We start from the raw sequence: 23,231 nt of genomic DNA on the forward strand, positions 1-23,231 counted from the left end.
GCTCTTCTTGTGTTCTTAGGAGGGAGCAGGGCAAGTTCTTATATTCAATCTACCATTCCTAGGATTCAGTTGATTTTTAATTATAGTGATTCAGGGATAATTGATCTCTTATCTCATGACTCTTCAGGTTCTGACTGAAGCAAAGAATTGGATAAACTTGACTCTTCGGTTGCAGGAAGACTTCCCTGTATAAAACTCTCATAAATTATTTGGTTATTTGCAAGATGCATGAGTAGCAAGCACAACACACCAAGTCATCAGGTGAAAGCTCCTAAGGTAGTTGTATAAAGACCCAAACTTATAAGCTTTTCACAAAATGTTGAAATCTCCTACCTTAGAACAAGGACTCACTCTGTGTGTTGTAAAACCAGCTGCTCCTACAGCTGCTCAAAGCCAAGAAGCAGTTGGCAGGATCAAGATATTTCATCTGGTACAGGGCCCTGTTCCAGACTCATATTAGCCAACCCGAAAAAGAGTCCAAGCTTGTCCAAGCTTCTTTAGAAAAGCAGCTGGGAAGGCTCCTCTGAGTCTCCCTGAGGCTGGGTGCGGAGCTCTTCACTCGGGTCATCTGAAAACTTGCGGGAGTGATTTCTTTTTCTTGGATGAATGTGGGGCTCGTTTTTTGACCTAACCATAATGGCTGTCATCCTTGTTTAACACACATCTGATTCAGTTGGATTCAGTGAACTCTGCCCCATTGGAAAAATGCAGTTAGGTTTTGTATTTTCCTGAATTCTGAAGCCCTATAATTCCATCTTAGGAAGAGGAAGTACGGGAATGGGAATCTCAGCTTACAGCTGTTCTGACAGTATGTGTTCTCTGTTAGAAACAAAATAGGGCTATACCCTGAGGCAGCAGTTTGGGGATGTGCTGAGGTACAAGTTTCTCAGGGTAAAATGCACCCTAAGATATGGGATCCAAGGAAAAGGCAGTGGGTGCTAAAAACTCTTCTACTAGCTCTCTCTTCTATCACTGATTTTTTTTACATAGCTTCTCTGTAACTCCATCTTGGCCATAGTGGCATTAACAGTAAATATCGGCAGGGTGTCTGGATGGCTCAGTGGGTTAAGTGTCAAACGTCTGATTTCAGCTCAGGTTGCGATCTCAGGGTCTCAGTGATTGAACCCGGACTAGGGCTGTGTACTAGATATGGAGCCTGCTTAAGATTCTCTCTCTCCCTCTTCCTCAGCCCCTCCCCCCCAAAAAAGAAAAGAAGAGAAAAGTAAATATTGGCATGGAAGAATGGTGGGTTTTGTTTTGTTTTTTTATTTCACCTTACCATCTGCCCCAAGCCAGCCTGAAACAGGGAAGTTACATTTCTAAAGGTATCTATTAAAAAGGTATGCATTTTATAGAAAATGAATATCTTTAGAATGTACAATTTCTTCACAGTAGCAAGTAAATGAGAGGCTTATTAAACAATGTCTAATCTGAAAAGCAATAAATGCTTTATATTTTTCCATAACTTATTAGCAGTTATCATCATTTATTATTACTTTAATAATATAGTCCTTAAGTGTAAAACCATGAAAAAGGAGAAACTAATTGATAATACTTCTGAGAGTTCAAAAGATATGATCATTTATCGTAAACACTGAGTTTATAAACCATCTGTTTGAAATGATAATTGTGAAATAACATAACAATCTATATAGATTGTTTAAATTTTAGTTTGGTTTAAATTTTATTTTGGTTGATGACCATTCCAGAGTCTCTCATTTTTTAAGTTTTTGAATTTTTTGTCTCATTTGGCATTTTTTATGTCACTTTTTATGAGGATAAAAAGATAATCTAGCTAAAGACACACTTTGAAAAGTGGTATGCAAGAAGACATTTATTAATTAGTATCAATCCCATAGGGCTGCCGTGAGAGTGTGTGTGTGTATGTGTGTGTGTATGACAGAGAAAGAGTGAGTGTGCATGTGAGAAAGAGAGAGATGAAGGGAACACCAGTAGTGCCTGGTATATAATAACACTATATAGTATGTGTTGCTGAAGTATTAATTAGGTAGTCATTAAATAATGGTTAACAAAAAAAAAAATAATGGTTAACATTTATTGAACAGTAATTATATATGCCATATATCTCATTTAATCTCCATCAACAGGGCAGCCCAAGTGGCTCAGTGGTTTAGTGCCGCCTTCAGCCCAGGGCGTGATCCTGGAGATCTGGGATCGCGTCCCATGTCTGGCTCCCTGCATGGAGCCTGCTTCTCCCTCGGCCTGTGTCTCTGCCTCTCTCTCTCTCTCTCTCTCTCATGTCTTTCATGAATAAATAAATAAAATCTTTGAAAATAATAATAATCTCCATCAACACTATGAAGTATTAGCTTCATTTTACAGATGAAGTAACTGAGGCTTAATAACAACTTAGCAAGGTGGAGAGCCAGAGTTCCATTCAGGCTTTTTTTGACCCTAGAACCTGTGTAATCTAAAACACTATATTGCTTTTCAGAAACCAAATTTGCATAATTAATATACATCATGAGAGAAATTTTATTCTTATCAATAGATACTTGCAAGTTAATATTTTAGCTTTAAAAATCGCCTTGTATAATCATCAGGGGCTATTTTACTACTTTTTACCACCCATATTGTAAAGGAAATAGTTTTGGAATATCAAGTGCATTAAATTGTAGCTCAGGGGTAACCAAGTTTCTGGTCACAGCCAATGAAATATATGCCTAAAATATATCATAAAATTAATAAACATTCTGAACTTCTTTGTACATGTCATATCTACATCTGACTTGGCCTTGTGTGCTTTTAAGACTCCTTACTGTCTTTGTGAGCCCTTGGATTTAATTCCAAAGATTTAACTAAATTATTGTTATTAAGAATTAAAAACCAAGTACTAGCAAAGTCAGATAATACCAAGTCCATTATGAGAGAATTGGTTAAATAATCATAGTAGTTCCATAAAGTAGAATATTACATGACTATTTAGAAGAGCAAACTGGGGGTACCTGGGTGGCTTGATTGGTTAAACATCTGCCTTCAGCTCAGGTCATGATCTCAGGGTCCTGGGATCGAGTCCCACATCAGGCTCGCTGCTCAGTGGGGAGTCTGCTTCTCCCTCTGCCCCTCACCCCACTCATGTTCTTATTCTCTCTCAAATAAATAAAAATCTTTAAAAATAAAAAAGCAAACTGGATATCTATGTACTGGTATGGAAAAACTTCCCAGGAATAATATTATGTGGAAAAACCTGAATGTTAAGTGGAAATGAGCAAGGAGGGAGGTTGTGTGTAAATGCATATACCCTACACAAGTAAGCTGTTGACAGTGGTTACTTTTGGAGAGTGACACAGGGGCTGGGGTGCAAAGTTTACACTCTCTGTATTATCTTTGCTACCATGTGTTTTTAGGGGAGGAAACTAATTTAAAAAAAAAACTTCTTTTTTAGGGAATTTAAAACCTATGCAGTAAGACTTTCCCCCTCTTACAGAAAACTTGAGGAAGAACAGATTTTCAGTATTGATATTTAAGACCATAAGAGTGAAAATAAGCAGTTGGTGCTGTGCCACCTGTTCCAAACTATATTTTCAACCCCATCTCCCTTCTGATAGCCTCTGCTTGAGCCAGGCAACCTCTTTCTATTCTGTAAAGGCCTCCTGCCCCGTCCTTGTCACCCTGGCCTTTCCCCCTCCTTATTCCCACAGGCCTCTGGGCTTCTGAATCGGATGCCATCTCCAGAAATGTTTCCCCATCCTCCCAGGTACAAGAGAGGCTCTCTCTCTCTTCTTTCTCCTTTCTTAACCTTTCCAATAGCAAGTATTATGTCCATTAATTATGCGTTTATTTTGCCTTCCCTATTGAACTCTGAGCCCTACGAGGAGCAAGATTAATGTCTAATTCTTCCTTTTTCGAGTCATCCCCCCTGCCCCAATAAGATCTAGAACGGTTGCTTGCATCTAGGCGATTCTCAATAAAGTTTCATTGAAATGAGTGAATGAATATGCATTGAAATGAGTGAATTAATTAGATTTAGCAAACACCAAAACAGGGCTTAAGGGCAAAGCCATGGCTTTCATAATGTTGTAACCTTCTCATAGGGCAAATACCAATAGAAAGGTTTGGCTCACTCTCAAAGTTTAAGTGGGCTATGGGAGCTGTAATGATAATAACCAGGTTAGTAGAGGACTCACTACCAAGTGGTTACTTGGTTACTTTCCTGGGAATGCCTCCTTCATTTGAAAAGTCTAAATAGTTCAGAGCCTATTAAATCCTGTAAGAGGTTAGTATTACATTGCTAAATGGGCATTTGTTGTTAAATTGCTACTTGCAAAAAGGACAGTAATTGTCATTTTCAGTTTAGAGCAATTACTTTCACTTTGTGGTGAATTGTTTGCTTCAATTGTAGGTGAATTCTGTCTCCCTTTTTCTTAATATTTATCTCAGTGGACCATTTATCATTATCCTACCACCAAAAAGATGCAACACTGTATTACCTATAATGACACTGTTTACAAACAAACCAGTAAATAGCCATGTCAGTGAGGGTCAACCTAGAATATAAAGATCTCTGTAAAGCAAGACGAGACTAGCAGGGGCCTTCTCTCTTTAAATTCAGTGTTTTACAGTTGAGCCTACATAAGGGGAAGATAGAAATGGAATTAGGACCACAGGTGCATCAACACATTGCCCTAAGTCCTGTTCGTATCTTGTAGGTATTTGATCATTATTATCCTGTCCCCCAAAATGGGCTTCTTATGATATCAAGAGGTTTGTATTCTTAAACAATCGCCTCAGTATAGCTCTAAAGTCTAATATTTTTTCAGCAAATTCTACTAGATTGGAGTGAGATTGCAGTGTACCTTCGCCAGTATGTACTCTGCATGTTCTTGAACTCTCCTTGCTTCATTACTTCATATATATTCTGAAAAGTTTGAATCACGCCCACCAAGATGATAATTTTGCTCTTAGCAGTGACAAAGATGGTCTGTGTGATATTTATCAAGTTATTCCTCATAAATGTTAAGTTGTCTTTCTCTGTGGGCTCCTAAGCAGGCAGTTCTTTGCTTCCTGAGGAAAGACCAAACTGGATCTTGTGATCTAAAAAACCATGCGATTAAAGAGGAAGTCAGTAGGGAAACCCGACGCTTCCGGTGATCCTAGGAGGTCCAGGAGTATAGACACATTCATCTTCTCTTTCTTGTCAATCAGTTAGTTGTTTTTAAAATTCTTTGAGTCATCATCACTGTTCCTTAGAAATGATCTGAAGAGAAAATTGTTGTCCTTTAGCTGGCAGCAAAAATCATTGGCATCAGAGTCTCTTGTTTGGGAATAATAATAATACAGGAAGGGGAGAAATGGCACATTCAGGCTTGCCAACATTTGAGATACATGTAAAAAGGACAGTGGCAGTGCCATTGAACTCTATTGAAATTCACTGGATTAAGAAGCTTTTCAGAAATAGGGAAATAGGAAAATGGTTTGTGTTGTGCTAAAAATGAGTGCCTATTTTGTAAACGAAGAGGGTTGGCAAGCGTAGGAGATGAGTCCCACCCATTGTTTTTAAAAGTTGAGCAGTTATGCTTAGTTGGGTGAGTCATCTAAGATGTGTCTGATAAGGGGTTCCAAGAAGGCAGTTCTCGTGGCCCCAGAAAGGCGGGCGAGTGTGTGCACCGAGTACATGCGCAAGAGCATGTGCAGGGAGTATATGCTCAGTCCTTTCTATACCGAATTGCATCCGGTGCCATCGTGCTACCCGAGGACAACAGCATCGCCTCCGTTTTGGAGCATTGTGTCTTTCTTAGCCAGCAAGAACCAACTTAACTATACTGTCTAAGGTTTTGCCATCATTCAGCCTCCATGATGACGCATGGAGGCCTCCTTTTCGTCCACTCTACTGGGTTGCAGTAGGCCAGGTGCATATCAGCACAGTAGGTCAGTATAGTCCAGAAATTTGGATTTTCAGGGTTGACTTGAATTTTTATTGCTCAGAGTGGTAGTTGGTTTAGTAGAGTGGGAAACTGCCCTCGTGTGGGCCAGTTAGTTATGCCTTGTTCTATAGCCACAGGCTTCACTTCACTTTGGGTACATGGTATCAGTGATCTACATCTATATCAGGGGTTCGCAAACTACAGCGTACCGACCGAAACCACCTGTAACCTCTTTTGGTATGGTTTGTTAGCTGGGAAAAGCTTTTTTTTTTTTTTAAGAGTTAGAAAAAAAGATGTTATAAAGTGTACATGTTTCATGGGATCTTTATAACAACCCTATGTAACATCCCTAATTTATAGGTAAGGAAACTAAGATTCACAGGGGCTAAGGGACTTGCGAGGACGACACTGTGATTGGTGGTAGGATGAGGGAAGGGAGGGCAACAAGCCCATGGTGTAGGCCTCCTAAACTCTTCCATTTCTTTTTTAAATGTGCATTGTTACCATGGAAACAGAGTAGGAAAATATGAATGAAGCCCCAGTTCCATCATTCCTGCTGGAGTGAAAGTCCAAAATACCCACCAAGAACAGCATACTTCCTTATTTAATGGTTACATGGAATTTTTCTGTCACTCTGGAGTTAACATCTTAAGAGCGTGATAAAGGGGGGCATCATTTTCAAAGGTAAGGATCTAGGTTTGAGGGGAAAGGAAGCCAGTTATTCTTGTGGAGTAGAAGAAGAGGAAGGAGGACATGTCAAGAGTTATAAATGGAATGCCCGCAAAACCCACAGCCCTCTGCCAACGACTATAGGCAAAAACAGGAAGTGGTGGTGGCGCATGGCTTTCTTTCTTACCAGTACAACTTCCTCATTTATAGTCAAGTCCCCTCCTAACCTCACAAAGTATCAACTAAATTGATAAATTCTAGTTCTGTCTGCATACCTCTTGTAAGTACTTCTTTCTTTTTAAGATTATACCAGATATTATTTGGCTTGGTCATCAGTGAGGCATATTTCTTTCATTAGACAAATTGACATACGTAACCAGCAGTGAGGGCGGTTTAAGAGCAGCTTCATACTAGAAAACTTAGATTGACCTGCAAGGAAAGAAATGGAAGGAATTGTACAAATAATTGATCCCTGCCTCTTCCCAGCTCAGCATTTTAAAACCATCCCTTTCACTCTCTAGTTTAATGTGTAAATATTACAAATAACTGCATGCTACTAGGTCCTGGTGTGCTGGTCTTCTGACCCCCAGAATGTTGAAATCCAATCATGATCTAGTGACTGGGAAGTGCACTTTGGAACTGAATAATTATATGTTTCTGCTCCTTTCTTTAAATATTTGGTGAGATCCTTCAAGGAAATAGGGACTACATTAATGATTTTGAGGTTTAAACAGATGCAACTCTTAACCACTCCGCCCCCCCCCCCCCCCCCCCCCCGTGAAAGGAAGATTTGAAACAATACTACCGTCATTTGAAAGGTTCTTTTCATTTTCATTTTAATAATATTGTAAAAGTAAGATAATCATTAAAGACCATTTTGAAAATGCAAAAAATAAATGAAGTATAAAGAAATCACCCAAAAGCTCACTGTTACAACAGGCTCTGTTAACATTATGATGTATTTCATTCTAAGTTGTTTGTCTTCTGCAAGGTTTTCCTTTTTACACTGTCATTCCTCTGTGGACATTTGACTTTGGCAGACAATAGAGCATGGGTGGGTAAGGTCTTTGGAGTCAGACTATGAGGGTTTGAGGGCTCTTTCTTTTTTTTTAAGATTTATTTATTCAGGGCAGCCCAAGTGGCTCAGCGGTTTAGCGCCGCCTTCAGCCCAGGGCATGATTCTGGAGACCCAGGATCGAGTCCCACATCGGGCTCCCTGCATGGAGCCTGCTTCTCCCTCTGCCTGTGTCTCTACCTCTCTCTCTCTCTCTGTGTCTCATGAATAAATAAATAAAATCTTAAAAAAAAAGATTTATTTATTCATGAGAGATATACAGAGAGGCAGAGACATAGGCAGAGGGAGAAGTAGGTCTCCTGCAGGGAACCCAATGTGGGACTCGATCCCAGGACCCCGGGATCACGCCCTGAGCCGAAGGTAGACACTCAGCCACTGAGCCGCCCAGGCATCCCGGGTTTGAGGGTTCTCATGCTAACTGTGTGACCTTAGACAAAATACTTAACCTCTCTGAACTTCAATTTCCTTATCTGTAAAATAGTAATAGTACTACTTATAAGTGAAATATTTTAAAAAGTGCTTAGTGTGGGCCTGATATAGTGAAAATGCCCTAAATTTACTAGTAGTAATGATCAATTTGTGTTTTGTGAATTATATTGAGTTCTCATTAAAGTCAATTAAAGTTCTAGGAAGTGGATTTGTATGTAAAAGAGAATTTTACATTTTCCAAAATATTTAAAATTTTCGTATGGGTTAGGGATTCAGAACACCTGGTCCCTCTCTCCTCACTTTCAGGCACATCTCCTTCCATTTGAGCTCTCATTAAATAGATGATTCTTTCTCTGGTTGCCAGTTCTTCTCCACTTAAGCCTCCTAGTGGTATGGCTCCCCTGGGCCAGGAACCATGCTGCACCATCCTGCCTCTGCAGTTACCCTCCAGATATCCTACTTCTGACCACAATGCCCTCCACTTCCAGGCTCCTTCCTCAGGTACTCCCACTGGGTCTCTCCTCCAATGTCATGGAGAACCATTGTCTCTGAGAACCTCACAGAGAAGCACACTTCCTTCCCTGTCCAGCTTAGATGTCACTGCCCTTCACTTGAAAACCCCCTCTCTTTCCCACACCCTAAAATTCCCTTCTCCACTGGTCCTCTGTCACACTGGCTGGAAACCACCCCCGAATCTGAGCTCTTTAACCCACACAGTTGGGTAACTCTTTCAAAGTCCTCCACCCTGCCCAGCCCTCCCTTCGTCCCCAGCTAGCGCTCTGCTCTCTGCAGCAGTGTTTTTAAATCTTTACTCACTTCACATAGATATTTCCCTTTGGAGGAGTTGGTGGGGAGGGGATGGAACAGCGGAGAGAGTTAGTGTAAAAAACTGGAGGGGGAAAATAGGAAGGTGGACACAGCTTGGAAAGGTAGGAAAAAGGGAAGAGGTAGAGGAGAGTAAGAGAGAGGCCAGTAACAGAGAAGGACTGGAGGAAGATGGTTGGCCAGAAAACAATATGTTCCTTACAGTTTGTCCAGTTCCCTTGTCCTGGAGTTTTAAGATTTCTTATACATATTTTGCCTTGACCAGCTTGTATGTGTCTGAGTTGTGGAGGGAGGGGCTGTAGATTGGTGGGAGATGATGGTAGATAAAAGCAAGACTAGTAATAAAGACTACTTTTCCTCTAGTGCAGGGAGTTTTTCTATGGACTATTCTAATCATGAGGGTGTTAAAAGTTTTATACTTTTAACTGGATTTAAAAGAGGAAGAAGTATATAGTGTGGTGAGCCTCAGATCCCTTTTGGAAGGAAAGAGATGTGGCTGGGGTGGGGGAGGGATGTAGCATTGGAAATAATTTTATTTATTTGAGAGAGAGGGAGAGAGAGAGAGCAAGAGAGGGAGAGAGAGCACACACATAAGCCGGGGTGTGGGAATCAGAGGACCTCAGGACCATGACCTGAGCTGAAGGCAAATGCTTCACCAACTGACCCCCCCCCCCACCAAGGCGCCCCTAATTTTAGAATATATATGTTGGTGAGGTATATAATGCCCTAATACCCTGGGGAAGTTGACCAAAGGAAGTCGACTGGACCTCGCATTCACACTGAGAGCCGGTCAGCATCCCACAGGAGTGATAATGCTCCAGCTGTAAATGCTTCCCTTCACTGCAGTCCCACCTGGACAGCGTGGGGTGCATGTCATAGGTAGTCACACTGTGACGTTGGCATGGCACCCCACCCACAGTGTGGCAGGCGATGTGGCACAGCAGTCGTGAGAAACAGAAACACCGAGACGTATGTGTCGCAGCCCATGCCTGCGACTTTAAATCCTTGCTGCTCCAGGTGTGGCCCGTGGAGCAACAGCATCCACGATACCTGGGGGCTTGTGAGAAATGCGGCGTCTCGGGTCCCACCCCAGATCTACTGAATTAGAATCTCCAATTTAACAAGATCCTAAGGAGATTCGGATATATCATTAAACTTTGAGGACAGCTGCTTTAAACTTTGGCAAGGGAGAGCACAGGGAGAGTCATGCAGGGAAGGTTGGGAAGGGTTCTCTTATTTTTTTTTAAGAGGAATGGGTCCAGGAGGAGTTGAAAGCACTCACCTGCATGGCAGCCCCGAACACCCCCATGGAATCTATTTCTGGATCCACAGCAATGACTGCTGCTTCATCTCCACCTCTTTCAAGGGCTCCGATGGATGCTGGGTGGGGAGTATGTCATATGATTGCTTGTTATTTAGCGAGACTTAAAAGATAGTCTCATCATCCTTGAAGCAATGTGGAGTTGGTCTTTTTTTAATTTTTTTTTTGAGGCATAATTTATATACAATAAAATTCTCCAGTTTAAAGGATAGGATTTGATAAGTTTGCCCAGATACAGTTGTGAAATCACCACCACAATCATGGCATAGAACATTTCAATTACTGGGGTGTTGGGTGACTCACTTGGTCCATGAAGTGTCTGACTCTTGATCTCAGGGTCGTGAGTTTAAGCCCCTGTAGCCCAGTGTGGAGCCTACTTAAAAAACAAAACATTTCAGTTGTCTTAAATGTTTGGTTCCATTTATTGTCACAGTTTTCCATTTGATTAGCATATAGTACTTTAAGAAATGAAATTTATTATAATGTTATCCATGTAGTCTTTGGGTAAGTTATGGGAGAACAAAGAATTACAGTCTTACTGATGTGATTCAAAATAATAGCAAATAAATGTTTTTAAAACAGATGTTTACATGTTATTGCTTTAAGGTAGGAACCAAAATTTTCTTGCACCAAATACAGTAAATATATCTGAGACCACTGTCAGAAATATTTAAGAAATCATGAAGAGCAGGAGTATCACCAGCGGACTAGAAATGGGCAGATTTCATCCCAGCTTTCAGAAGTGGTAAAACATAGATCCCAAGCAATATTCAAGGGCAAATTCTTAAATAGCTTGTTTATATGCAAATACTGTAGAAAATATTGCTTCATAGTGGTCAATAGGGTTTTCCTAAATGGTTTTGCTAAACTAACTTCATTTTTTGAGATAATAGTGATCTAGTAGGTCACAGAACTGTCTTAGGCAGAATGTATTTTGATTTTAGCAAGACATTTGGCATAATCTTATATGATTTACAAATGAGATGCTAATATTCTGTAAATTCACTTATTTTTAGCCAAGAGTCTGCTATGTGCTTTGCTTGGTATTGTATGTAAATAGGCAAATAGGATGGGCCGTGACTCTGAATTAAACTGTCATGTCTAGTAACAGAGGAACATAATAAAGCAATGAAATAAAAAGATTCCTTTGGCTGTCAAGTGGAGGAAGGACTGGGGGGGGGGGGGTGGGTAGGAAACAAGAAATAGATAGAGATTACTACAGTTGCCCAGAAATTAGAAGTGATGGATTAGAGTAGTGGCAGTGGAGATGGAAAAAAAATGGATATGGATTTAGGATCTATTTTGGAGGGAGAAGTAATAGGACACTTGTCAGTGATTAGATATGAGGGATGAGAGAGTGGACAAAAGATCAAGGGTGACTTCCAGGTTTCTGGCTGGAGCAGTTGACTGGACTGGGGGCTTTTTTTAGATGGGGGTCTTGTTGTATTCAAAGTTTGTACCAGTGACTTGGATGAAGGCAAATTCAAGATACAAAGCTTGATGAGACAGTTGATACATAAGTAAAAAGATCAACAATTTAAAAAGATATCATGAGACTGGAAAGATAAGATGTAATGGAAAAGTGCAGAATCTTTTCAAAAAAAGTACATGAGACAGAGCCAGGAAGAGTAGCCTAATAGCCGTTTCCAACAGAAGCTCAGTAAGAATCAGGTGTGGCTTGGCTGCTGTAAAAATGAACGCCAAAATAGGTTGCCTTCAAGGAAGCATGATGTCCAGCTCAAGTTAATAATCTTAACACGCTTTGCACTATTTGGACCAAAACCAATGTGATGGCATTTGCGTTTGGGGGCACACAGCCATGAAGAAGGATGGTTGAGGAACTGGACCATGACTAAGATGTAAAGAGCCTGAAACCTCCATCACAGGATGATAGCTGGGAGATTTGGAGAGATTTAGGTCAAAGGGCACAATGTTAAAATGAGCACCATCAGATGGACTATTTGGTGGAAGACGGTTTCCATTACAAGTAGATGCAAGTAGGTCCAAAGGGTGAAATGAGGACCCCGAGGATAGAAGAGCAGCAGTAGTTTCAGCTCAGCCTCTGTTCCCTATGTGTGGCTCTTTCCAGAAACAGGATGGGGTGAGTGCCACATGTGTCCCCTGTGACACACTTCACAGACCTGGATGGATGCCTGTGTGTTGGATGGAGCATGGAGCATTCCTGTGCTGGGTGGAAAACTGGGCAGGGCAATGTTTAAAGGCCCCCCTCTGATCCTAGAGTCTAGAATTGAGGACTCTTTCTCCTCAGGGGACACAGACTCTCCAAGGATTGTCCCCGCACCACCTCTTTCAAGATGTTGCTGACATGCGAGGGTTCTCAGAAGTTCCTGACCACGTTCTTCACTAGAGAACTCTCCCGCTGCTGCTTCCCCAGTGCCCATGTCCAGATACATGTTCTGGATCCCCTTCTCTTCCAGGCAAAACCTAAGTCTGAAATAGCAACACTTTGAGAGCTCAGATTCTATTGCAGAGGTTCAGTTGCCACCACAACACCTTTTTCAGCAGGCGGCTTTTGCTCTAACCTCGTTAGAACTTGTAGTCAGTGATTAGAGGTGTGCAAGCAATCATGATGTCTGGATGAGATGAAAACCTGAATCACTCATCTTCCTCTTAGCACAGGAATACCTGCGTATATTTCTCTTCCAGCAAACCACAATAATATGTACAAATATCTAACTGGACAAAGAGAGGTACAATCATGCTCAAGACAGGAGAAATGTTCAAATAAGTCATCACATTCTGGCAAATCATCCCTCCTGCTCCTTCTCTTTGATGTTATGTTTTGTGTCTTTGACATCCCTGGATCCCCTTAAACTACTCTAGGGTCATTGTAGCCAGTTAGACAACTTAGCGCTTCTTTCTAAGAATCTAAACAAGGAGATGTACTTCCCTAAATTTTAATTCCATTGATATTACTAGATCTTTTTTATAGCCTAAAGCCGTCTTAAAATTTTACATCCTGATTTTACCTCTTATGACCTGCTAGAAAAAGGGTTTGCTGCATATGAGTTTTCAGTTTGTGGAGGGAAGCTCTATATTTTGGGAGGGATGGAAAGACCATCTTCAGCGATGGGATGATTAAAGGCAGAGGCTGTCAGACTTCTTGCTACAGGTCTTTACGTCTAGGGTACAATGTTTATGTCCTTAAACAGGGGAGCACAAGGGTCATTTTCATGACTGTGGGAGAACCTCACTGTGCTGTTAAGTGTAGGGGAGAAGATAGGTGGAACTCCCTGCTAATGTCCTCCCTGACCAACACTTTTCTCCCAGAAAGAGAAAAAGACGTGTTAGGAGTGAAGAAATCCTTTACTTCTTGTCAACGGCCACAGGCCAGCTGAGCATCACCTACAAAGAGATTCAACCCAGTAGAATGTGTTAAGAGGCAACCATGTGCAAGAACCATGTGATCCCAGGGGCTACTAGCTGAGTGAACAGATGTTTCCTTATGTTTCTTTTGCTAATAAAGACCCAGTTCTCCTCAGCTTAGGGCCTTTGGTTAATTATTATGTAGACGTTAGTAATTATCCCTCCCACTAGGCACATAGCTCCTCCAAGGTCATACTCTTTACTCATTAGCCTGGGGCCCAGTGGCAAGATCCCCTCTCCCCACTAGGTCAGTCCCGGGAGAATAGACTCAACAGGACATGTGATCACTCTAGAACAGCCCATGGCTAATCCGAAAATTCCATCTATCCTATCCCAAGCTGGATGCCCATGCTGGTCAGAGAAGTCCTCTATGGCTTGTCACATGTAGGAGTTGCCAGCTAGTGTTCAGTGTCCCTAAAAAACATGAGTGAACTTCAAAATAAATATGGCTTATCTCTTATGAGATGAAAGAAAAATCATACCACACTTTTGTCCTGTATCTTCCTCTCTGGCAGAGCATATCCAGTTGTGGTCCATTACGTATATCAACACTACTGGGATGGTTCATAAATGCCTGCTCTCAGTTTCTCCTTTCCCTAAGCCAGAATAGATAATAAGGGACTTACCCCTTATTCACCCTCCTACTCAAGGACCTTAGATAAGTCCATATATGTCTGAATGTTCTTCCTTACAATCATACCTTAACCCAAATTCCCCTTCTTATTAGCTGGTCAGTTTGGTCTTCACCCAGAGTGTTAGGTTTTCTGTTCCTTCCCCCAGTGTTTGTTTTTACCTCTGCTGAGCTCTGTCCCCCTTTTACGTTTTGTGACCAATCTATGGCATTCCATCTTCTCTGCAGTTGACCATTCTGTAGTCCCTCCCTTATCTCCTTGTGGCTGCACTGCACACAGGAGCAGCAAAACGCCATAAGACATGAGAGAGCCGTGGAGCTGTCTTTCTTTCTGCCTGGGGCAAGGGAAGGCACCTAAGAAGGTGACATCTGAGCTGGGCCCGAGGACAGTGGTTCAGCAGGTGTGTGGGGTGGAGGAAGGGGTTGGGAAGAGAGAGCTCACACAGAGAGAATTGCGTGATGTGCCAAGTGCCTCCCAACTGCACTTGCTAGAAAAATCATAGCTTTAATTATTCAAATGTGGAATCAACTGCCGTAATATATTGTTCTAGGACTATATTTCCCTACATCAGGGAGTAAGTGGTTTCATTTGGGGGACTGGAATTTTTTTTCTTTTTAGTAAATAGGCTTTATTTTCAATTACTAAGTGTGTCTTAACCAAATGATTCAGAAATAATCTATGCAATCTCCCACACCATTTTAGCTGTGTTTTTTCTCGAGGAGGGTTTGATAATGAGCCATATGTACTAAAACAAAAACATGAGTTTGTCAAAAAAGTCTTTTCACTTTGCTTGTCAAGATTTTCCCATCCGTTAAAAGAAGTGCTTAGTCTTTAAGAGGAACCAGGTGCAAAAAAAAATGAATTATCTCAGTGGTCCAGTGTATCGATTCAAAAATAGCCACCGAGTAATTAGATGAAAAGAACCTCAGACATCATTTAGCTTGCGTCTGTGCTATAGGTGAGGCCTCTAAGGGATGAGAGAACTGAGCAGGTTGCCTAAAGGCACGTGGTCGTTGACCTAAGAGTCACCGCAAGCTTTTCCCTCTACCCCCGCCACCACCCCCAGTCCCCACACCCTTTTCACACTTTCTCACTCAGATGTAACAGAAAGTGCATCATAGACAATAAAAGCTTTCTTTCATAATACTGTCTGAAAGTCATCTCAACTGAAATGACCTCAGAGAGCTATTTAGGCTCTGAATTATGTAGAGGATTTGCACTGTTAGGGTTACTCAGATTCTAATGAACAGTTCTTTATTTGGTAGAGCATTTTTATGGAGGATTTTAAAGAGGGTGTGACTAATAGTTTCCAAAATTTGGATGTTACCATATAGGGTTAACCATATAAATAAGCCTTTGCCCTTCGAAAATGTAAGGTCCGAGTTATGTTCTTTTATTGTTATTACAAGACTTCTTTTCTTTGCTTTAGGATACTTTTGACTTCTGTGACACTGCTATCTATATATTCAATAAACCTTCTTTTGATCTGTTCCAAGGAAACAGGTAAGCTGATAATAAATGTCTAGTTTTGTTAAAGCCAGGGTGACTGATTTGCATGGTGATACTATAAACAAGTGATACTGTCCCGATTCAGCAACTGATTATTGAAGAGTACTTTGACCTACAGTCCCTCAAAAACCTACAGTGGTATTGACCCAGAGAAATAAACACAGCACCATGGAAATTGCATTGTCTTGGACATTGAGAGGGTAGCGTTGTCATGTAAAGCAAACCCCCAATTATACCTGTTTTTCTAGTTTGAGATGCCTCTGTTTGAAAGGCTTCAGTTTTTCCTTAGGTCTTAATAAATTCAGAACAAGGATTCCATGTTTTGATATTATAGCCTTCAAGATTTTAAAAGTAAACAGAGCTCTCATTCTTTTTTGTGTATATTCCGAGGAGAAAATGTTACGCCTGAGGCAACGTGGGAGTGAGGGTGCTGTGGAAAGGCTCCAGGTTCTGGGCAGTGTAATACCTGAAGTGTTTATTTTCTATTCCTGGGACAAATGGATTCTGTTTGTAATACTTTGACTTTGACTTTAGCTAAAACCACATTGACCAACTATTACTGTACATAGATGACTCCATTTAGCTGGGACATTTTGTAATAAATTGAGGATCTACCATTGTCTTGTGTAAACACCAGTCTTATGAGAGATTAAACAAAGCTTTAATTATAGTCTGACCTATATTGCTTTCTGTGAACGTTTTAAAAATGTGAGCCAAACTGTCATAAAGAAATATAAACACTTTTTTTTTAAATGAATGGCTTAGCAGCTTAGTATTTATTGAGATGAGACCATTGAACATGTTAGGATTTTGCTGTAGCCAAATTATTCTTTTGACAGATTTACCTATTGGTCTCTTTTCTGAGTTGCGTATCTTTGAACTAAATTTTACAAATGATCAAAGTTCTGGTGTTCACTCTTACATGTTTCTTACTGTGTTTAGGACACATGAGGCATTTGTGGAATGTGATTAAGATAATTCCTTGTTAACCTCATCGGTTCACGTAATTAATTCAGAAGGGAACTTTCATCCCAGCCATAGGATTTGTATTTTTAAATCAAATCTTTATTTTAATGATATCATCAGACCTGAGAGGGAGACCAGAATAGGAATTTCCCCCCAGTAAAGTAAGAAGACAAAGACTTTTCGAGATAGTTTAAAATAAGCCTTATGACCTAATAATTTAATTGTAATGCTTTTGTAGCCAACCTGAAAAAGGAGAAATGGTGGTCATGTCTGACATTTTAAAATGTCACGAGGTTGCAACGCCTTACCCCTTGCAAAGCCCAAAAGGCTATTTGTGTGATTTTGAGAAAGACAGAATAACTTGGGGAATAGTCCATGGAATGAGGAAATCTTGGCTTTCTTTAACTTTTAGAACCCTGTCATTTCTTGTGTTCTCAACTATGGTTTTTAAATAGGCTGCATGGTTTATGAAAAGCTGGGAGAACAGGTCTTTGGCACCACAGGGAAGCTCGTAATCTTTGGAGCCACCTCTCTACAGAACACTGGAGGTAAAAAGAACACGCTTTCTATACATAACTTTAAAAGTATGTGAATATTATTATCTTTTCTAATTCTGGTGGTTGGGTGGCCGGATGAATTTTAACAAAATGGAAGCAGGATCGTTCTCATTGCTAAAATGGCACATGGAAAGCAAAGCGGAGAGAGCAGTCACTTATTTAAAACCAAGTATACGGAGTAGCTAAAACTGTCTTTGTGTCTTACTGAAGGTCAGTCTAAGAACAGGCTGCTAGCCTTTTATATAGCTTGCAACGTGAGCCTTAGTATCTTCTTTCTAAAAATGTTCTCATTTTCCTCTAGCAATGCTGAGCTACCTCTTCATAGTAAAAAATGAACTACCCTCTGCCATAAAGTTTCTCATGGGAAAGGAAGAGGCATTTTCGTAAGTTATCGACCATGTTTTTTGTGAAATAACTAAAATGTTTTTAATTTAAGTGTGGGCTAACCAAAGTTTTTGAGTTTTCCCTAGGTTTTTTTTTTTCTTTCTTTGTTGCTCTAACAAATTTCTCTAGGGCTATATAAATGAAAGCCATTTGAATATGAACATTTAAAAGGTAGATTTATCTGTCAGGCTGCAAACGGTAGATGCTGCACCTCCCAGAGAGCCTGAGATCTATATCTAGTTTCTACAAAATAGAACAGATACGGAGTACTTTTAACACAGACGTATATTTAACACAGAAGTGGAACACGCATTAAGACCGTTGTCTCTTTCTTAAAGAAGGGAGCAAAATTTACATGAGCCAACTTTATTAAAGATACAGCTAAGCTTGGAAAATGTTGGAGGTACACCTGGCACATCGGTTGTTTTGACTCCCTCTTGTTTAACAGTTCTTGTCAGTCTAGTTTTTCTGTTTTCTTTCAAGGGAGAATCATAGAAGCCAGAGTTCCTTGTGTTCTATCATCAGGACTCAAGGTCAAATACAAGAGGTTAGGGAGAAAGCAATGCCTACCTGTGCTGACTTGTTTTTCAATGGTATTAGCCAAGCAAAACAAAAAGGAACTTATCTTTAAATAATTGATAAGACATGTTGTAATCTAACAGAATGCAGTGTGTGCATTCAGCTTTGAAACCATGTAAATAATTCAAAGGAACGCCACATTTAGCTGATGGGGGAGGGGAAAAATCCCTTCTACCACTTGGGAGCTAGACGATAGTAAATGAGGAGTGGCTGGGTTCAAGTGTTTGGATAAACCTGAATAATGATAGAAATTAATGGTAAAAATTAATAATAGTAAAAATTCCTTAAAATACATCGTGAAATTTTACATTTGAGGAAAAAAAAATACAACTTTCTACAAAAATGTGACCCAACCATTTAAATGCCTCTTTCAGAGCCTGGTATGTGGATGGCCGTGTTCTGGTGGTGGTGGTTACCTTTGGCATAATCCTTCCTCTGTGTCTCTTGAAGAACTTAGGTAAGGAAAGAGCTTGCTTTTATCATAGTCTCTACAGTGCCCAGATGAATCAGAAACCGGATAAAAATGAACAACTTTGCCAACTCTACTTTCACTCGTGGGGTAAAGATTTAAGTGAATGATAAATTTACAAGTATTAATCAGGCTTAACTTTAATATGGGATGAAAACGCTGGTCAGTATGTGACCCTCCTAAGCAATCCTACTGAGATATGGAGCGGAGAAGTGAAGTTCTGGGGCCAGCGGCAGACACGGTGATATATCCAATAGCACAACTTACAGTCTCCTCTGAGAAAAGTACAGAAAATGGAATTCTCTTTATACAACATCTTAAATATCCAGATTATTTAGATAAGTAGATTTTCAAATCTAGTATCAAGACAGAAAGTTGCTTCTGTGCAGCCTCCCACATACAAGTTAACCCTGCTTTTGTGGAAATTATGGTGGTTGGGGGATTCCAAGGGTAGCAAGGTGAAGAGCCCCAGATGCTCAATTTATTCCTAGAAATCACTTCATCTCCCCTGTGTGTGCCCCTCATGTGGGAAGAGAAGTGTTGTAGCTGATATTCACTATGTACACAATAGGTACATAATAAAGAACTATGGAGTAGATCAAGGAGCAAATGCATCAAGCCATAGGTCTCCATCAGAGAGTATAGCAACCAAGAGCTATGGCCAAATTTGGGGCCAATTTTTTCCCTGGATCTGGGAATCTTCATTGTCTAGTGTATCAGGGAAAACTGGAATCAAAACAGTAATATAATGTTTTTATTTAAAGTCACCATTTTTTTTTTAACAAATAAAGTAGCACTCTCAAATAATAAATCTTATGTTCACACAGGCATATTTGCATATTATTGGAACTATGCTTGAAATAATGCATTGAAAAAACAAGATGATACGTGAAATAATAACAATTTTTTTCACCTTTTCTTTTAGGGTATCTTGGCTATACTAGTGGATTTTCTTTGAGCTGTATGGTATTTTTCCTTATAGTGGTAAGTGCTGATGAAAAGGGTTGGTTTAGTTTTGCCATAGTACAATGCCAGTTATTCATTGTTTGGCTTTAATTTGATCAAGTCCATTTTGTTTCTCCTATATTTCTTAATACCAGGTTATCTACAAGAAATTTCAAATTCGCTGCGATGTTGCAGAGCTAAATTCAACAATAAGTGCTAATTTAACAAATCCTGACATGTGTACACCAAAATATGTTACCTTCAATTCAAAGGTAAGTTTCCTTATCTTTTAAATATAAAAAAGAGCATTTTATTAAGGGCATTGTAGTTGTCATATTTGTTGTAATTAAACTGCTTTGAAAGTATTCATTCTCGATAGGACACCATACCACTGCTTCCCAAATTCCATAAATTTAGAGACCTTTGAGAAATAGACAAAGATTGTATTTCATGCCTCCTTTTATCCAGTTTATGTATGGGACAATCTTAAGCATTCTCTGTGAAAATCTCTTTCTGGATCATTAGCTCAGCTCCTCTTTTCCTTGTAGATTTTGAAAAAACAGATTAATAACATCCTTAGCCCACTGCTCTTCTCTCGTAGTGACTGTAAAGCACACTAGCTCGCACAGTTGTCAAGTACGGATACCGCCACACATTGGCACTTAGAAAACTTTCGTACAGTTGGGGTGTTGTTAGTAGTATGGGGAACAGTAGACTACAGAACCAGTCAGGCTTGGATTCAAATCCTTTGGCAAGTTACCAAATTCCATGTAAAAAACTAGAATTCTGTATCTTATAGGGTTTTATAGAATGGGCCTGGTATAGAGCTTTTGCAGAATTAGAGCATGAGGAATGTCAGTTTTTCTTCCTTCTTTTTGTATCAGAAGTTATATTGAGATTGAGAGCTTTAAAAAGCCTTATCTGAGAAAACGAAATAGATACAGATCTATTTCTATACAGAGAGATCTCTCTCTCTCTCCGGCAACTCTAAGGACACAGCCAAAGTAACAAACGTGGAAGTAGTTGTCTTTTTAGATGTCATCTTTTAAGTCTGATTTGATGTACCCTATGGAGCAAAGAGCCATGGAATAGAGGTGGAAGTCCTGAGTGTGTCACCTGAATTTTTGGAGGGAGTCAGAAGAGTATCGGTGGTCTGTCTACTGCTCAGGGTTGTTGTAGAGACTCAGTGAAATGACGTAGGGAAAGCGCTGTGTGACCGCCCAGCACCATGTAAATATGGGATGATGCTATGCCTGAAGTAGGTGCAATACACTGTAGGTGAGGTGAACCTAAAACCCCTCTGTGCCAAGTGCCTCACGTCTCATGCTAGATAAGCTCTCTTAGAAAAGCTGCTTCTATTTTAGATATCAAAGCCCTCCTAATAACCAAATAATCCTGGGATTCTGAAGAGCTGTCAGACAAAAATCAGCTCAGAGATATTGGAGCAGAATAATTTTTCGAGTAAAAATGTTTCTTCTTAATGTTTATTTTTCTCTTTCAACTAGACCGTGTACGCTTTACCAACCATCGCATTTGCTTTTGTCTGCCACCCGTCAGTCCTGCCAATTTACAGTGAGCTTAAAGAGTAAGAGATTTGTTTTTTTTATCTTAATCATTTTTTACATCCCCTCATTAATAGCCAGGTATTGTATTAAAATAAATAGACTTATATAATAAACCTCCAAGGACTCATCACCCAGCTTCAACATTTACTTTCTGCCATTCTTGAGCAAGTACTATAATAAAGGAGAAAAAAAAAAAGAACAAAAAAAAAAAATCAGAAAACTGTAGTATATTTTGGCCATAAACATATAAAGTGGCCAACTATGTGGACTTTTTTGTTAGTTTTTCACATACTGTGTTTCTTAGGAGAGTTCAAGTATTCGTGTTACTTTATGTTACTTATGCTTATTTTACAAGTGTATAATAATAATCAGCATCTATAAACTGCAAAATGCTTCATGTCTGATTTGCCTCTTACTGGTTTAGATGGAAAAGGCTGCGAAATCAGGGAGAAAGAAATCAATGTTAAGGCCACAAACTGGATAAAAGAATATTATTGTTCATTTTAAACCATGAAGATGATTCTGTGGATTTGTTTTTTGATTGCTGTTTTAGAGAAAACTAAAAATCCTGCTTATAAATTTCCTCCTGGATTCTCTTTTTAGCCGACTCTTAGCAGACTTTATAGATTAAAATAGTCATCATGGCGTAGTCTTAAGCTCAGAAAAGATATACCATGTAGCTATCTATTTCCATTTTGAAAAATGAAATAGATGTCTGTTAGCATTGATTCACTTATGACTCTTCCTCTTTCATATGTAATTGATATGTGGATATATTTGGAAATACCTACATCTACCTATATGTACATCAGTCCTACTTTATGATCCTATACTCAGGATCATAAATATTTAAATATGTCTTTGACCTCTTTTAAACCTAATAGTCCAGCTTTTAGTTTGTATTTTTTCTGATGTGTATACTTCTCTCAATTTTTCCTATTATGACGCAAACAAATGTTATGACAGTCATGATCTGTTATTGACTACAGGCCTGATAGCTTAATTGTTTGGGCCATTAAAGAAACTTAAAGTTCACCCAAAACTCCCAGAGTAAACCTGACCTGAGAGAGAAAGAGCCCTTCACCATCACAGCTGTGATCACTTGGGTACTTATTGGTCTGGAAACACAGACCAAGGAATGGCAGGTGTATCCTGGGGCCACACAGTGAGGGGAAAAAGGAACCTAAGTAGCAGCTGTAGCAGCAGAATACCTGAGGTCAAGTTCTAGCTTTGCTGTTCATCTCTGGGGCCGCCCATTTGAATTTATTCTGCTTTTTTCCCCTTACATGCTGAGTGTGGAGATAATATCAAAAACAAATATTAAAAAATATTCTCCGCCTTTTGATGAGAACCTGATATTCTTTTGAAAGAATGGGGAAGGACATTCAAGGGATCGGTAGTTCCATGGATCTCTCTCACAATATCCGTTTGGTATAAAAGAAGTTATTTTAAACTGGAGTAATTGCTGGGGGCAGTGAGTGTAGAAGAGGGGTGATCTCAGCTGGTCAGATCTTCCCTAGCCTGATAGAACGTCATTAGTATTCTTCTGTGTTAGCACTGCTAGTGAAGCTCAGTAACATGGTTTGTAAGTTTTACAATCCCCTTATCTTTGTTCTTAGTCGATCACAGAAAAAGATGCAGATGGTTTCCAATATCTCCTTCTTCGCCATGTTTGTTATGTACTTCCTGACTGCCATTTTTGGCTACTTGACATTCTATGGTAAGTGACTTCTGTTAGCGCGTAAATATAGGTATTTGTAAGTAAATTAGTGAAAAGCAATATCCAAATAACTTTTAACATTTTTAAAAAGATTTATTTATTTATTTGAGAGAGAGAGAAAAAAAGTCTGAGTGCAGGGGGAGGGGAAAGGTAGGGGAAAGAATCCTGAAAAGAATCCTGAATTAGACTCCTTGCTCAGCCCAGAGTCCAAAGCACAGCTCAGTCCCAGGACCCTGAGATCACGACCTGAGCTGAAATCAAGAGTCAGCCGCTTAATCAACTGAGCCACCCAGGCACCCCAATATCTAAATAAC

The 23,231-nt window shown here is 39.8% G+C and overlaps 1 protein-coding gene across 8 annotated transcripts in view; it reads left to right on the plus strand.

The window, feature by feature from the left end:
- Positions 1 to 23,231, plus strand: part of SLC38A1 (solute carrier family 38 member 1) — a 69,208-nt gene that overhangs the window by 35,228 nt on the left and 10,749 nt on the right. For all 8 annotated transcript variants that reach the window (XR_007406347.1, XR_007406348.1, XM_025477371.3 and 5 more), the window contains 8 exons: positions 15,653 to 15,726; positions 17,154 to 17,246; positions 17,557 to 17,638; positions 18,593 to 18,675; positions 19,613 to 19,671; positions 19,788 to 19,904; positions 21,138 to 21,217; positions 22,817 to 22,917. Coding sequence is in view for 6 of the 8 variants with exons in the window: in XM_025477371.3 (XP_025333156.1) it covers positions 15,653 to 15,726; positions 17,154 to 17,246; positions 17,557 to 17,638; positions 18,593 to 18,675; positions 19,613 to 19,671; positions 19,788 to 19,904; positions 21,138 to 21,217; positions 22,817 to 22,917 (689 nt within the window). In the remaining 2 variants the exon portion in view is untranslated. The remainder of the gene's footprint in view (positions 1 to 15,652; positions 15,727 to 17,153; positions 17,247 to 17,556; positions 17,639 to 18,592; positions 18,676 to 19,612; positions 19,672 to 19,787; positions 19,905 to 21,137; positions 21,218 to 22,816; positions 22,918 to 23,231) is intronic.

The sequence above is a fragment of the Canis lupus genome, chromosome 27 (genome assembly GCF_003254725.2).
Source record: "Canis lupus dingo isolate Sandy chromosome 27, ASM325472v2, whole genome shotgun sequence".
Taxonomy (NCBI): domain Eukaryota; kingdom Metazoa; phylum Chordata; class Mammalia; order Carnivora; family Canidae; genus Canis; species Canis lupus.